This window comes from Arachis ipaensis, chromosome B9 (assembly GCF_059453495.1).
Source record: "Arachis ipaensis isolate K30076 ecotype BB chromosome B9, ASM5945349v1, whole genome shotgun sequence".
NCBI classification, from domain to species: domain Eukaryota; kingdom Viridiplantae; phylum Streptophyta; class Magnoliopsida; order Fabales; family Fabaceae; genus Arachis; species Arachis ipaensis.
Genome location: NC_142444.1, coordinates 13,782,577 through 13,794,990, shown reverse-complemented (window position 1 = coordinate 13,794,990; position 12,414 = coordinate 13,782,577). Strand labels below are relative to the sequence as shown.

The following is a 12,414-nucleotide window of genomic DNA, read 5'->3' as shown; positions in this document are numbered from 1 at the left end:
TGAGTTTGGAATTCCTTAGAATACCTACCCCATTTGTGGTTTCTGTTTAGTAACTTAAGTTTTATAATCTGAGTGTCGGCATTCTAGGATTGCCTCTAGCATTCCTAGGACCTTATATATTATGTGCGTGGCACCTTTGCCATGCTGAGAACCTCCAATTCTCACCCCATACTGTGTTGTTGTGTTCAGATGCAGGTCGAGAGGCTCCTCGCTAGGCGTCTGGACTTCTGAAGCGGAGTAGTATCTGGGTTTATTTTTATGTACAGCTTTATATATATGTACTTAGCTTTCTCTCCAAGAAACTTGTTTATTTTCTCCATCCTAGAGGTTTAAGGAGAGTTAAGTTTTCAGCTATGTATTTTGGATTTTCGGGATATGTATATATATGTAAATATTCTCCGGCTTGCCTTAGCTTCGCAGGCTGAGCTAGGAGCTTGTTATTCTATACTTTTGACCCTCCATTACCACTTTCTACTTAGTTACACCTATGATCTCTAGGTTTCTTAGCACGCAAGTAATCTCGTTTTCTGAGCGATGCGCTTTTTATTTTGCGATTTTGTTTTACCTATTTTCCAAGGCTCCTCATATATTACTCTTTTTCAGATACTATTATGTATATATATATATTTAGATGTTGTAATACCACACCACTTCTGTTTTACGGCTTAAGAGTAAAGATTTGTGTGGTAGGGTATTACATTATGGTATCAGAGCGGTTCATTCCTATAGAGCCTGAGGGACGGACTGACTGTGCTTCTGTGCATTCTCCGTATATGTGTCTATGTGCTATTAGGATATCTAAGTGATATATGTGGCATAAATGTTCATGAGCATGCATTTGGAACTTAAAGCACTAAACTTGCGATATTGAGACTGATCAACTTGATATCACTTGTTTGGTGTGTATAGGGACTAGATGTTGACTCGCGGACGTGGTCCCGGGTGAGGTAGAGGCAGAATAGGAAATGCTATTCCTGAAGTGACAAGGAATAATCCTAACCCTGTAGACTTTTTGGCTGCCCTGGGAAACATGGTTGTGGCTATGCAGGTGACAGCCGAAGCTCTGGAAAACCATATAAACAATGGGAACCATGGGAATAACAATGAAGATGGCCCTATGATGCTTGCCACATTCCTGAAGGTTCACCCTCCAACCTTCCTGGGAACCTCAAACCCCACTGAGGCCGATAATTGGGCCCAAGCAATTGAATGGTCGCTACAGGCTCAACAGGTTCTTGAGGAGCAGTAGGTTTTGGAACTTATCAGCTTCAAGCTAAGGCCCAGTATTGGTGGCAAGGAACACGACAAATCCTGCAGCCAGATGGTGTCGTGATTTCTTGGGAATTATTCCGAACGGAATTCTACAAGAAGTATTTTCTCAGTTCGGCTAGAAACGCCAAGGAACTTGAATTGATGCAATTAAAGCAAGAGCAGATGACTGTTACTGAGTATACCAATAAGTTTGAAGAATTATGCCAATTCTCTCGCATTTGTCAAGGCGTTCCAGAGGATTTTTCTGAATGGAAGTGCATCAAGTATGAGGGAGGTCTTCAGAGTGAGATTCTAAACTCCGTGGCACCAACAGAGATCAGAGTGTTCTCTGAACTTGTAAACAAGAGTAGGATGGTTGAAGAATGTGTGAGAAAGGCGGCAGTAGAGAAAGGAAGCATGAGAATGCCTTTTCAGAGGAATCAGGGGAGAAACTTTGCACCGAGGGGCAGGAATTTCAAACGTGGAGGCTTTATCCCTCAAAATAATTAGGGGCAAGGCAACTTCAGGAGGCCGACTCACAATACTAATCATGGAAGAAGATTTGGGAAACAGCCACAGCAGGACTTGAACTATCAGAGGTGCGGGAAGCATCATCCAGGAGTTCCATGTAGATTGGGTATGGGAGTGTGCTATTTCTACGGGCAACCTGGGCACCTAGCTTGGAGCTACCCAGAAAAGAAAAAATATGAGACTGGCAGAGTGCAGCAGCCAGGGAGAGTATATACTACTTATACAGCAGGCACTAAGGGGTCAGAGACACTGATTAGAGGTAACTGTGAGATAGCCAGTAAAATTTTAAGTGCATTGTTTAATTCTGGAGCAACACATTCATTCATTGCGTTTGAAAAGGTTGATGAGTTAGGATTGAAAATAGTGGTCTTGTGTTATGATTTAAAGGTATATAATGCTACCCATGAAACTATGGTGACTAGGTTAGGATGTCCACAAGTTCCATTTCGAGTACAACAACGTGAATTCGTGCATGATCTGATTTGTCTGCCGATGATTGGTCTTGATCTCATCTTAGGACTAGATTGGTTGTCCAAGAACTATGTCTTGCTTGATTGTTCTGAGAAAATGGTATGCTTTATGTCGGAAGGGTCAGAAGCGCCTGTCGTGGTGAATCACTATTATTTGAACTCTATGATGGTAAATTGTTCAGGGACTGAATGTCAGGGCATTATGCTATTAACTGCGGGTATTTCGGGTGATGATCAAAGCTTGGAGCAGATTTTGGTTGTTTGTGAGTTTTCAGAGGTGTTTTCGGACGATATTGATGATTTTTCACCTAACCGGGAGGTTGAATTCGCTATTGAGTTGGTGCCTGGAGCCGGTCTAATCTCAATTGCTCCTTATAGGATGTCACCTCTAGAAATGGCCGAGCTGAAGGCTCAAGTAGAAGATTTGTTGGGTAAACACTTTATTTAGCCGAGTGTTTCTCTGTAGGGAGCGCCAGCACTACTGGTAAAGAAGAAATACGGAAGTATGCGCCTGTGTATCGATTATGGGCAGCTGAATAAGGTTATTGCAAAGAACAAATATTCGTTACCAAGAATTGATGACCTAATAGACCAGTTACAAGAAGCTGGTGTGTTTTCTAGGATTGATTTGCAATTTGGATACCACCAGATAAGGGTTAGAGACGAGGATATTCCCAAAACTTCTTTCAGGATGCGTTATGGTCATTATGAGTACACAGTAATGTCTTTTGGATTGACTAATGCTCCGGCAATATTCATGGATTACATGAATAGAATTTTCCATCTGTATCTGGATAAGTTTATTGTCGTATTCATCGATGACATTCTTATTTACTCTAAGACAGAAGATGAGCATGCATATCACTTACGGACTGTGCTGCAAATCTTGAAAGATAGGAATTTGTATGCTAAGCTATCTAAGTGTGAGTTCTGGAAAACTGAAGTGAAGTTTCTTTGCCACGTGGTGAGCAAGCAGGAAATAGCAGTAAATCCTACTAAGGTTGAAGCATAGATGAATTGGGATCGACCAACTTCAGTGACGAAGATCAGGAGTTTCCTAGGTTTGGAGGGTTATTATCGGAGATTCATTAAAGGGTTTTCACATCTTGCTTTACCTTTAACCAAGCTGACTAGAAAGGATGTACCTTTTGTTTGGACTTCTGAGTGCGAGGAGAGTTTTCTAGCATTGAAATAGAGTTTGACCACTGCACCTGTGCTAGTACTGCTTGAGCCAAGCGAGCCGTTTGAAGTATATTGCGATGCATCCCTGAAGGGCCTGGGGTGCGTGCTGATGCAGCACTATAAAGTTGTTGCATATGCCTTACGGCAGTTAAGGCCGCATAAGATAAACTATCCAACTCACGATTTAGAACTCACTGTTGTAGTGTTTGCCCTGAAGATCTGAAGACACCATCTCTATGGTGTTAAGTTTTAAATTTTCTCATATCACAAGAGCTTAAAGTACCTCTTTGAGCAGAAAGAGTTAAATATGCGTCAGAGGAGGTGGACGGAGCTTCTGAAAGACTATGACTTCGAGTTGAACTACCATCCTGGAAAGGCAAATGTTGTGGCAGATGCCTTGAGTCGGAAGTCTCTGTGCTGCTTGGATGATGCTGCAAGAGGAAGAGTTACTAAAAGCATTCCAAGGGTTGAAACTGGGAGTCAAAGTAAGTCAACTACAGATTTCAAGTGATTTCAAAGCTGAACTCCTAAAGGCTCATTAGAATGACAAAGAATTGTATAAGATTTTGCCGGCGATTGAGCAAGGCAAACAATGGAGCGTGTCAGAAGATAAGGATGGTTTCTGGAGGTTCAAGGACCGGATTATTGTGCCAGATGTCGGAGAATTACAACAAAGCATCTTAAAGGAAGCTCACAAGAGTGGATTCTCAATCCATCTGGGAAGCACCAAGATGTATCATGATCTGAAGAAGATGTTTTAGTGGCCAGGGATGAAAAATGATGTGGTGTTGCACGTTTCCAAGTGTTTAACTTGCCAGAAGGTTAAAATTGATCATCAAAGACCATCAGGAACCCTTCAGTCTTTGGAGATTCCACAGTAGAAATGGGAGAGTATTGCAATGGACTTCGTGTTGGGTTTACCAAGAACTCGAACGGGTTATGATGCCATTTGGGTGGTTGTGGATTGACTGACCAAGTCGGCTCACTTTCTCCCCATTCAGATAAGTTGCACGATGGAGGAGTTAGCACGATTATACATTAAGGAAATTGTGAGGTTACATAGCGTACCTTCCACCATTATATCTGACAGGGATCCTCGATTCACATAAAGGTTCTGGAGAGCCTTTTAGTGAGCATTTGGCACTCAATTAAGTCTAAGCACTGCATATCACCCTCAAACAGATGGCCAGTTAGAAAGAACAATCCAAACTTTGGAGGATATGCTGAGAGCTGGTGTTTTGGACCAGCTGGCGAGCTGGAATCGGTATATGCCCCTAGTGGAGTTTGCTTATAACAACAGCTACCATGCGAGTATTGGAATGGCTCCGTATGAAGCTTTGTATGGTAGAAAATGTCAATCTTTGCTATGCTGGTATGAAGCTGGGGAAAGGAGCTTGTTAGGGCCTGAGATGATAGCTGAGACCACAGAGAAGATAAAGAAGATCCGTAGTCGAATGCTTATAGCTCAAAATCGTCAGAAGAGCTATGCTGATCAAAGGCGGAATCCTTTGAAGTTTGAGGTAGGAGAACACGTCTTTCTGAAAGTTACTCCAACCACCGGAGTGGGAAGAGCCATTAAGACTAAGAAATTGAATCCCCGTTACATTGGACTATTTGAGATCCTGAAGAGAACTGGACCAGTGGCTTATAGGATCGCTTTACCGCCGCATCTTTTGAACCCATACGACGTGTTTCACATGTCGCAGCTTTGTAAATACACCCCTGATGCAAGTCACGTTCTAGAACCAGAATCGGTTCCAGTGAGGGAAGATTTGACACTACCAGTAACTCCGGTTAGGATTGATGACACCAGTATCAAGCGGTTATGCGGAAAGGAGGTCTCTTTAGTGAAAGTAGCTTGGAGTCAGGCTGGTATTGAAGATCATACTTGGGAGCTTGAGTCAGATATGCGGAAGGACTACCCACACCTCTTTTCAGGTAACTGAATCTGAATTTTGAGGACAAGATTCTTAATTAGGTGGGAAGGATATAAACCCTGCTAAAATTAGTAAATAATTAGTCAATAAATTGTTAATAAGGAAAATTAGAAATGAAAATCATATATTAAAATAGGATAGAGCTCTTTAAAATGAGAATTTTGACACTAATTTCGAAGAATTTGGCCCAAGATTGGGCCGGACGGGTCGAACCGGTTGGACCGGACCCAAACCAGGCCCGTGGGCCCAACTGGACCCATCACTTAAATGGGCAGAAGCTCATCTCCTTCCCCATTCAGCAAAGAAGCATGCTGAACAGCCAAGGGAAGAGGAGAGCTTCCAAACCCTCACCACAACATCAATCCACCAATCACCGCACTGTTTGCGGCCACGCGTCCACCGCATCGAGCTCTACAATTCTATCGGATTAATTTCATACGTAAGCTTCAATCTCACCCTAGCCTCTGTATCCCTCAATTTTCGAAATTAAAGAGAACGCATGTTGAGATTTTGTTTAATTTGGTACTTTAGGTTCAATTTAGCTTGTGGAGCTTGACAGATTTAGTTCGTTTAGTCCGTGGGCACGGTGAGAGTCCTAAACTCTAGTTATTTCTTGTTTGGATTATGTTGGATATTGAATTGTTGGGTATATGTATGTATATATATGTGTTAGGTATATGAATGTATGATATAGAGACCTTGGAATCATTGGAAGCTTAATTTGAGAGCTTGGTGGAGTTAGAGTTGAATCTTGGTGATTGAAGGATTGCCCCTTTTGCCTTGTGGATTGCTTTGGTTAGTACGTGGAAATCGGCCAAGGTATGGTTTAGGTTTCGCGTATATAATATATAATGTCGTGTGAAAACTTAGGCTAGAGAACCATAGGATAAGCTGGAATGATTATGTGTATTGGATGTTTAGTAAAAATGATATGGTATGAGAATGTGTGGTGTTCACTTGGTTTTGTTGGTATTGGAATGATGAATGATGATGTGATGATGTTTGAAGAACTTGTGATCATGGCAATATGCATATATAGGTTGGTATGTTGATGTTTGTTGATAAACTTGTGAAGTTTAGGTTAAAGTGAGATGTTATTGAATTGAGAAATGGTAGGATTGTAAAGATTATTGTGATATTGTCAAAAGTGTGTTATATTGGTGATTATACATATGATAAGTTGGGTTGGAAAGAGTTTTAAAGAGAAAATGAGTTTTGAGGTTTTTGTGAAATTTGGTTTTTAGCCGAACTTCGGCAACCCATAACTTAGCTTCTGGACCTCCAAATGATTTCAAACTTATTTCGTATGAAAATTGGGTCTTTGAAGTTTACGCCGTTTGAAGAACGAAGGAAAAATGATTTAAAACAAAAAAGTTATGCGCGTCGGAAGTTTAAGGTTTAAAATGGTGAATCTGCAGGTTTCATACTTAATAAAATTTTTGGTAACACGTATGCCCACGCGTACGCGTGACATGAGATTTTTGCATATGCATAACGCCCTTCGCATATGGAAGCTTCTGTCTCCCACGTATGCGTGCGCGTACGAGTCTATGCGTGCGCGTCATGGGCTAAATTTGCACGCCCACGCGTACGCGTGACCGACGCGTGCGACTTGGAGTTTATGCGTACGCAAGTTTTTCATATGCAAACATGTGCTTCTGCCTGGCGCATAAGCATATGCGTGGCCGACGCGTGCACAGAGTCCACGCATACGCGTGGCCCTTTTTTTGCAAAATTAGATTTTGAGCTTTTAAACCAAATTTTAAACTTCTAAACCTCTTTTTTCATCCTTTTAGTCTCAAATCCTAGTATGAGGTCTAGTATTAGGATGGAGATAGGAAATTGAGATAACTTGAGGATGAAGTAAAGTAGGAAAAGTGGTGAAATAAATATGAAAATGAGTATAATTGGAGTATATATGATATTGCGGCATGTATGACGTGATTTTGCAAAGATTATAATGGTTATGAATATTATTGTGGCTTTATATACTTAATTGATATGAGATATGAGTTTCCCTGGGTAAAGTACTGTGGCTTGCCCCCACGTGTTCCAGGTTGACACTCAATACTTTATTGGCCATACGATGTAAGATGTGACCGGGTACTCTAAATTCCCGTGAAGGTTGACCCCCATTGAGCAATTCTATATATATATATATATGTGATGACAAGTCATCTTAGCCTAGTTTTACTAGTCTTTTTCTTTGTCTTTATAAGGTTTTATGCACTTTCTTGCATTGTAAGTAAGTAATTTGGAATGAAAATGCATGGTTTCCTTGAATCAATCAACCACCATTTAATTGATACTAAATCATGAGGTTCAAGCTAAATTTAATTGATTTTTATTGATTTATAAACCTTGTGAATTTGGTGATACTTTGATTGGTTGTTTTGATTACTTGTAGGTGAAGAAAAGAAGAAAATAAGAAAGCGTGGCCTAAGAAGCGTGACCCAAGGAGGAGAAGAGTGTGGCAAAGAAAACAATAGAGCATGGCATATGCATAGAGCTCTCTTCAGGAGCAGAGCACTCTCTCAAGGGAGCACAAACTATGAGCCAAGAAAGCAAGGCATGATGCTACGCTCCCATTGAGAGCGGAGCACAATTTGGAGCCAAGAAATAAAGAAGAGAAGAATGATGCTCTGCTCTCCTTGAGAGCATTATCGGGCTTCACTCAAGAATAAAATCAAGGAAGAAGCTTGCCAGTGAAGGCCACAAGGTTCGGACTCATGAGCAAGGGGGAATGGGGGAGCGCTACACATGAAGGAAATAAGCCAAAAATGGCTAAAATGATACCTCCAAGGATCGAACACAGCACCTTAAGGAAGCAAGGAGCAAGGTGCCACTTTGTGCATAGAAGAAATCAGCCAGTGCATGCTTCCCCAAGGTTTCGAACTTGGGACCTCACCCAAGCAAGAGGAATGCTACGCTCTTGCTGAGAGCAGAGCGCTACTCTCCTTAGCCATTGCACAAATTTGACACGGTCAGGGGAACATGAGGCGCAACATGACACGGCAAGGAGGGAGCTTGGTGCGCACAAGACATGCCAACACAAGCCAATACTCCGCTCCCCACAAGAGCAGAGCGCTACCCTGGAGTGACCCAAGCCTTGGCACGCAACAAGGAGCTCCAACACAAGCCTCAATGCTCCGCTCCCCACAAGAGCAGAGCATCCTCCTGGGAGCAACATATGGGCTAAAAATTTAATCAAAAATCCAATTTAATTCAATTCTTCACAAAATTAAAAAGTCCACCCAAATTCTAAAATCCAAGAATAGAAAGTGTAAAAATAGAAGCTAGTTTAATTTAGAAAAGAACTTTTGACTTTTGAACTTTTACCTTTTTGCTTCTTTGAGAATTTTCATCTTTTGTAATTTTGAGAGTTTTATTTTGAATTAGGATCTTAGAGAATTGGGGAGGAGAATTGATCTTTCTTCTTCCTTGTTCTTGCTTGAGCACTCTTTACTTCTTGCTTTGGATCTTGGGTGAAGAATTGAAGAACTTCTGTTTCAATCTCACCTTGAGATTTATTGTTAATCTTTCTGCATAATTTTAGAAGTTTTGATTTACATTCAAAAATTCTGTTTACTGCTTTCACTCTTCTACTTCTTCTGCAACTTACTTTTCCATTTCTTTTGCAATTATTCTTATTGGATCAAGGAAGGATTTGAGATCTAGACTTGTTTTCTAGTCTCTTCCACTCCTGAGATCTTCAATCTTTCTTTTAATTTCTACAATTGAGCTACATTCACTTTTTGTTTTAATTTTTAAGCATTGTTACTTTTCTGTTTGAGATCCACTCCAACTTAATTCATCTTTTGCTTCTTTGTCAATTATCATTATACTTCTACTTGTTTAATTTCTACAACCCCAGTTCCTAATTCCTTTTATAATTCCAGCAATTTACATTTCTTGCATTTTAAGATTCAGTCATTTACATTTCTTGCAATCTAAGCTTCTGCAATTTAAATTACTTGTTCTTTAAGATTCAGCACTTTTACTTCCGGTTCTCTTTAATTTACTGCAATTCTTCCCTCTCCCTTTAAATTTCATGCAATTTAGCTTCTGCTGGATACCAATAACTCAAATCAACTATTCTTTGCTTGACTAAATCAACCACTAAACTAAAATTGCTCAATCCTTCAATCCCTGTGGGATCGACCTCACTCACATGAGTTATTATTACTTGATGCGACCCGGTACACTTGCCGGTGAGTTTTGTGTTGGATCTTTTTCCACACATCAATATATATATATATATATATATATATATATATATATATATATGGGAAAAAACTATGCATGGACTCTTGGGGATGCGCATCGGGGATAGTCCATGGTTTAGCAAACCGGACTTGTCGGGTTGGCATGATAACCGACAGATGAGCCTCATCAGCCATAAAGAAGGCATGCATCATATGCATATTGCTTGATTTATTTGTTGTGCATTAACTGGGTGTGCTTAAATGTATTTGCCATGCTAAATGTATAATTGTTAACTGCAGAACTCTTACTCTACTTGTGTTTGTCTTTATCTGCTTGACTGTCTCTGAAATAACGTTGCCAATGGGGGAACAGACGGAAGGTGGATAGGTTTATTGTTACAGTTAGGATTAAGTTGAGTTTGGAATTCTATAGAATACCTACCCCCTTTGTGGTTTCTATTTAGTAACTTAAGTTTTATAATCTGAGTGTCGGTATTCTAGGATTGTCTCTGGCATTCCCAGGACCTTATTTATGTATTATATGCGTAGCACCTTTACCATGCTGAGAACATGCGGTTCTTACCCCATACTGTGTTGTTGTTTTCAGATGCAGGTCAAGAGGCTCCTCGCTAGGCGTCTGGACTTCTGAAGTGGAGTAGTCTCTGGGTTTATTTTGATGTACAGCTTTATATATATGTACTTAGCTTTCTCTCCAAGAAACTTGTTTATTTTGTCCCTTCTAGAGGTTTAAGGAGAGTTAAGTTTTCAGCTATGTATTTTGAGTTTTCGAGATATGTATATATATGTAAATATTCTCCGGCCAGCCTTAGCTTCGCAGGCTGAGTTAAGAGCTTGTTATTCTGTACTTTTGACCCTCCATTCCCGCTTGCTACTTAGTTACACATATGATATCTAGGTTTCTTAGCACGCAAGAAATCTCGTTTTCTGAGCGATGCGCTTTTTATTTTGCGATTTTGTTTTACATGTTTTCCAAGGCTCCTCGTATATTACTCTTTTTCAGATACTATTATGTATATATTTTGTTTTAGAGGTTGTAATACTACACCACCTTTGTTTTACGGCTTAAGCGTAAAGGTTTTTGTGCTAGGGTGTTACAACTAGTGTATCATTAGGTGCTAATGTGCTAATTCATTATGTCTTTTATTATTAAATGTGTATAAAAAAATTAGTTAGGATAATAAGCTATCTATAATTTAATTAAAATATTTTAAGTTTAAATTTTAGAAATAAAAAATATTTTTTATAAGTTATATATAATGAATAATATTTTAAGAATAAAAGTGTTTACTAACTTATTTTCAATTTTTATATCTTCATAATATATGAAGCACGAACACTTCGCTGAGTTGCCGTGTCCGTGACGAATAAGATTCTTGCTAATTTAGAATTTTTATAAAAATATATTGTGTTGCTAGTATAGCTTTTAAACCAACAGAGAATCCTTTGTGCAAAAATTTTGGTTGTCACAAGTAACAAACTCCTAAATAAATTGATAACCAAAGTATTTAAACCTCGGGCCGTCTCTCAAGGAATTGCAGGAAGGTGTTCTTATTATTGGTTATGAGTCTTGTAAATTGGGAGTTTTTTAAAATAAGGAACATGTAATTTAAATGACAAGAAAAATAAATTAATAATAATAAAATATCTTGGCAAGGTATAAGAAATTGAGGTCCTATCCTAGTTATCCTTATCAGGTATGATGAGAATTGGATTCTGCTCCCACTTTAATTAACCCTTGCTAAACAAAGGAAGGTCAAGTGGAATAATTAATTTGATCCTCAAGTCCTAGTCAATTCCTATGGAAAGACTAGAGTTATTGGAGTACAAATTAACCAGCAAGGAATTCCAATTTCAATCAATAGCTGAGTTTGATAACTCAAGTGTTGCTAATTACTTAACCAAAGCCAAAAGGGGAAAATATCTTAAATTAAATTAAAAGCATCCATAACATAAAATAAAGCAAAATCAAATCTGAAATACCTCAAATTGTATTAAATAGAAAATCAATATAAACATAAAGAGTTCATAAACTAAATTGAGAAAATAAATAAAAGGGACATTGAACCTGAAAATTGAGAAGAAGAAATCCTAAATCCTTTAAGAGGAATCATAATCCTAAATCCTAAGAGAGAGGAGAGAGACTCTTTCTCTCTCTCTCTCTCTCTCTCTCTCTCTCTCTCTCTCTCTAAAACTACATCTAAAACCTTAAATTGTGAATTATGAGAACGTGTTGAGTCTCTGCATGTTCCCTGACTTTAATCTGTGTTTCTGGGCTGAAAACTGGGTCAAAACGCGGCCCAAAATCGCCCCCAGCATTTTCTGAATTTTCTGCAGATCGCGCATGTCACGCGTCCGCGTCGGTCACGCGTATGCGTCACTGGCCGAATTTCCTTTCCACGCGTGCGCGTCAGGCGCGCGCTCGTGTCGTTGTGCTGATCTGCTTCCACGCGTATTCGTCAGGCACGCGTACGCGTCACCGTGATTTTCTCCGTTTTGCGCGCACGCGTGAGCCATGCATGCGCGTCACTTCTCGCTGGTTGTCTCCTTTATTTCTTGTGCTCCTTCTATTTTTGCAATCTTCTTCTCCATTCTCTAAGCCATTCCTGCCTTATAAAGCCTGAAACACTTAACGCCCAGATCACGACATCGAATGGTATAAAGGAGAAATTAAAATACACAATTTAAAGCTTTAGGAAGCAAGTTTTCAATCATAGAATAAATCCAGGAAGGAATTGTAAAACCATGCAAATCATATGAATAAGTGGGTGAAAAGATGATAAAAACCACTCAAATTAGCACAAGATAAACCATAAAATA

General features: G+C 39.5%; 2 protein-coding genes across 2 annotated transcripts in view; both read left to right on the top strand.

Annotated features, from left to right (window-relative positions):
* The first annotated feature begins 1,434 nt into the window (after nucleotides 1-1,434).
* LOC148543806 (uncharacterized) lies at nucleotides 1,435-2,700 on the top strand. Its single transcript, XM_088498721.1, has 2 exons — nucleotides 1,435-1,638; nucleotides 1,762-2,700. The coding sequence occupies exons 1-2, from the start codon at nucleotides 1,435-1,437 to the stop codon at nucleotides 2,698-2,700; spliced, it is 1,143 nt and encodes a 380-aa protein (XP_088354847.1).
* A 2,188-nt stretch (nucleotides 2,701-4,888) lies between these two features.
* Nucleotides 4,889-12,414, top strand: part of LOC148543805 (uncharacterized) — a 38,570-nt gene continuing 31,044 nt past the window's right edge. Inside the window, exon 1 of the mRNA XM_088498720.1 lies at nucleotides 4,889-5,306. Coding sequence (XP_088354846.1) covers nucleotides 4,889-5,306 — 418 coding nt within the window. The remainder of the gene's footprint in view (nucleotides 5,307-12,414) is intronic.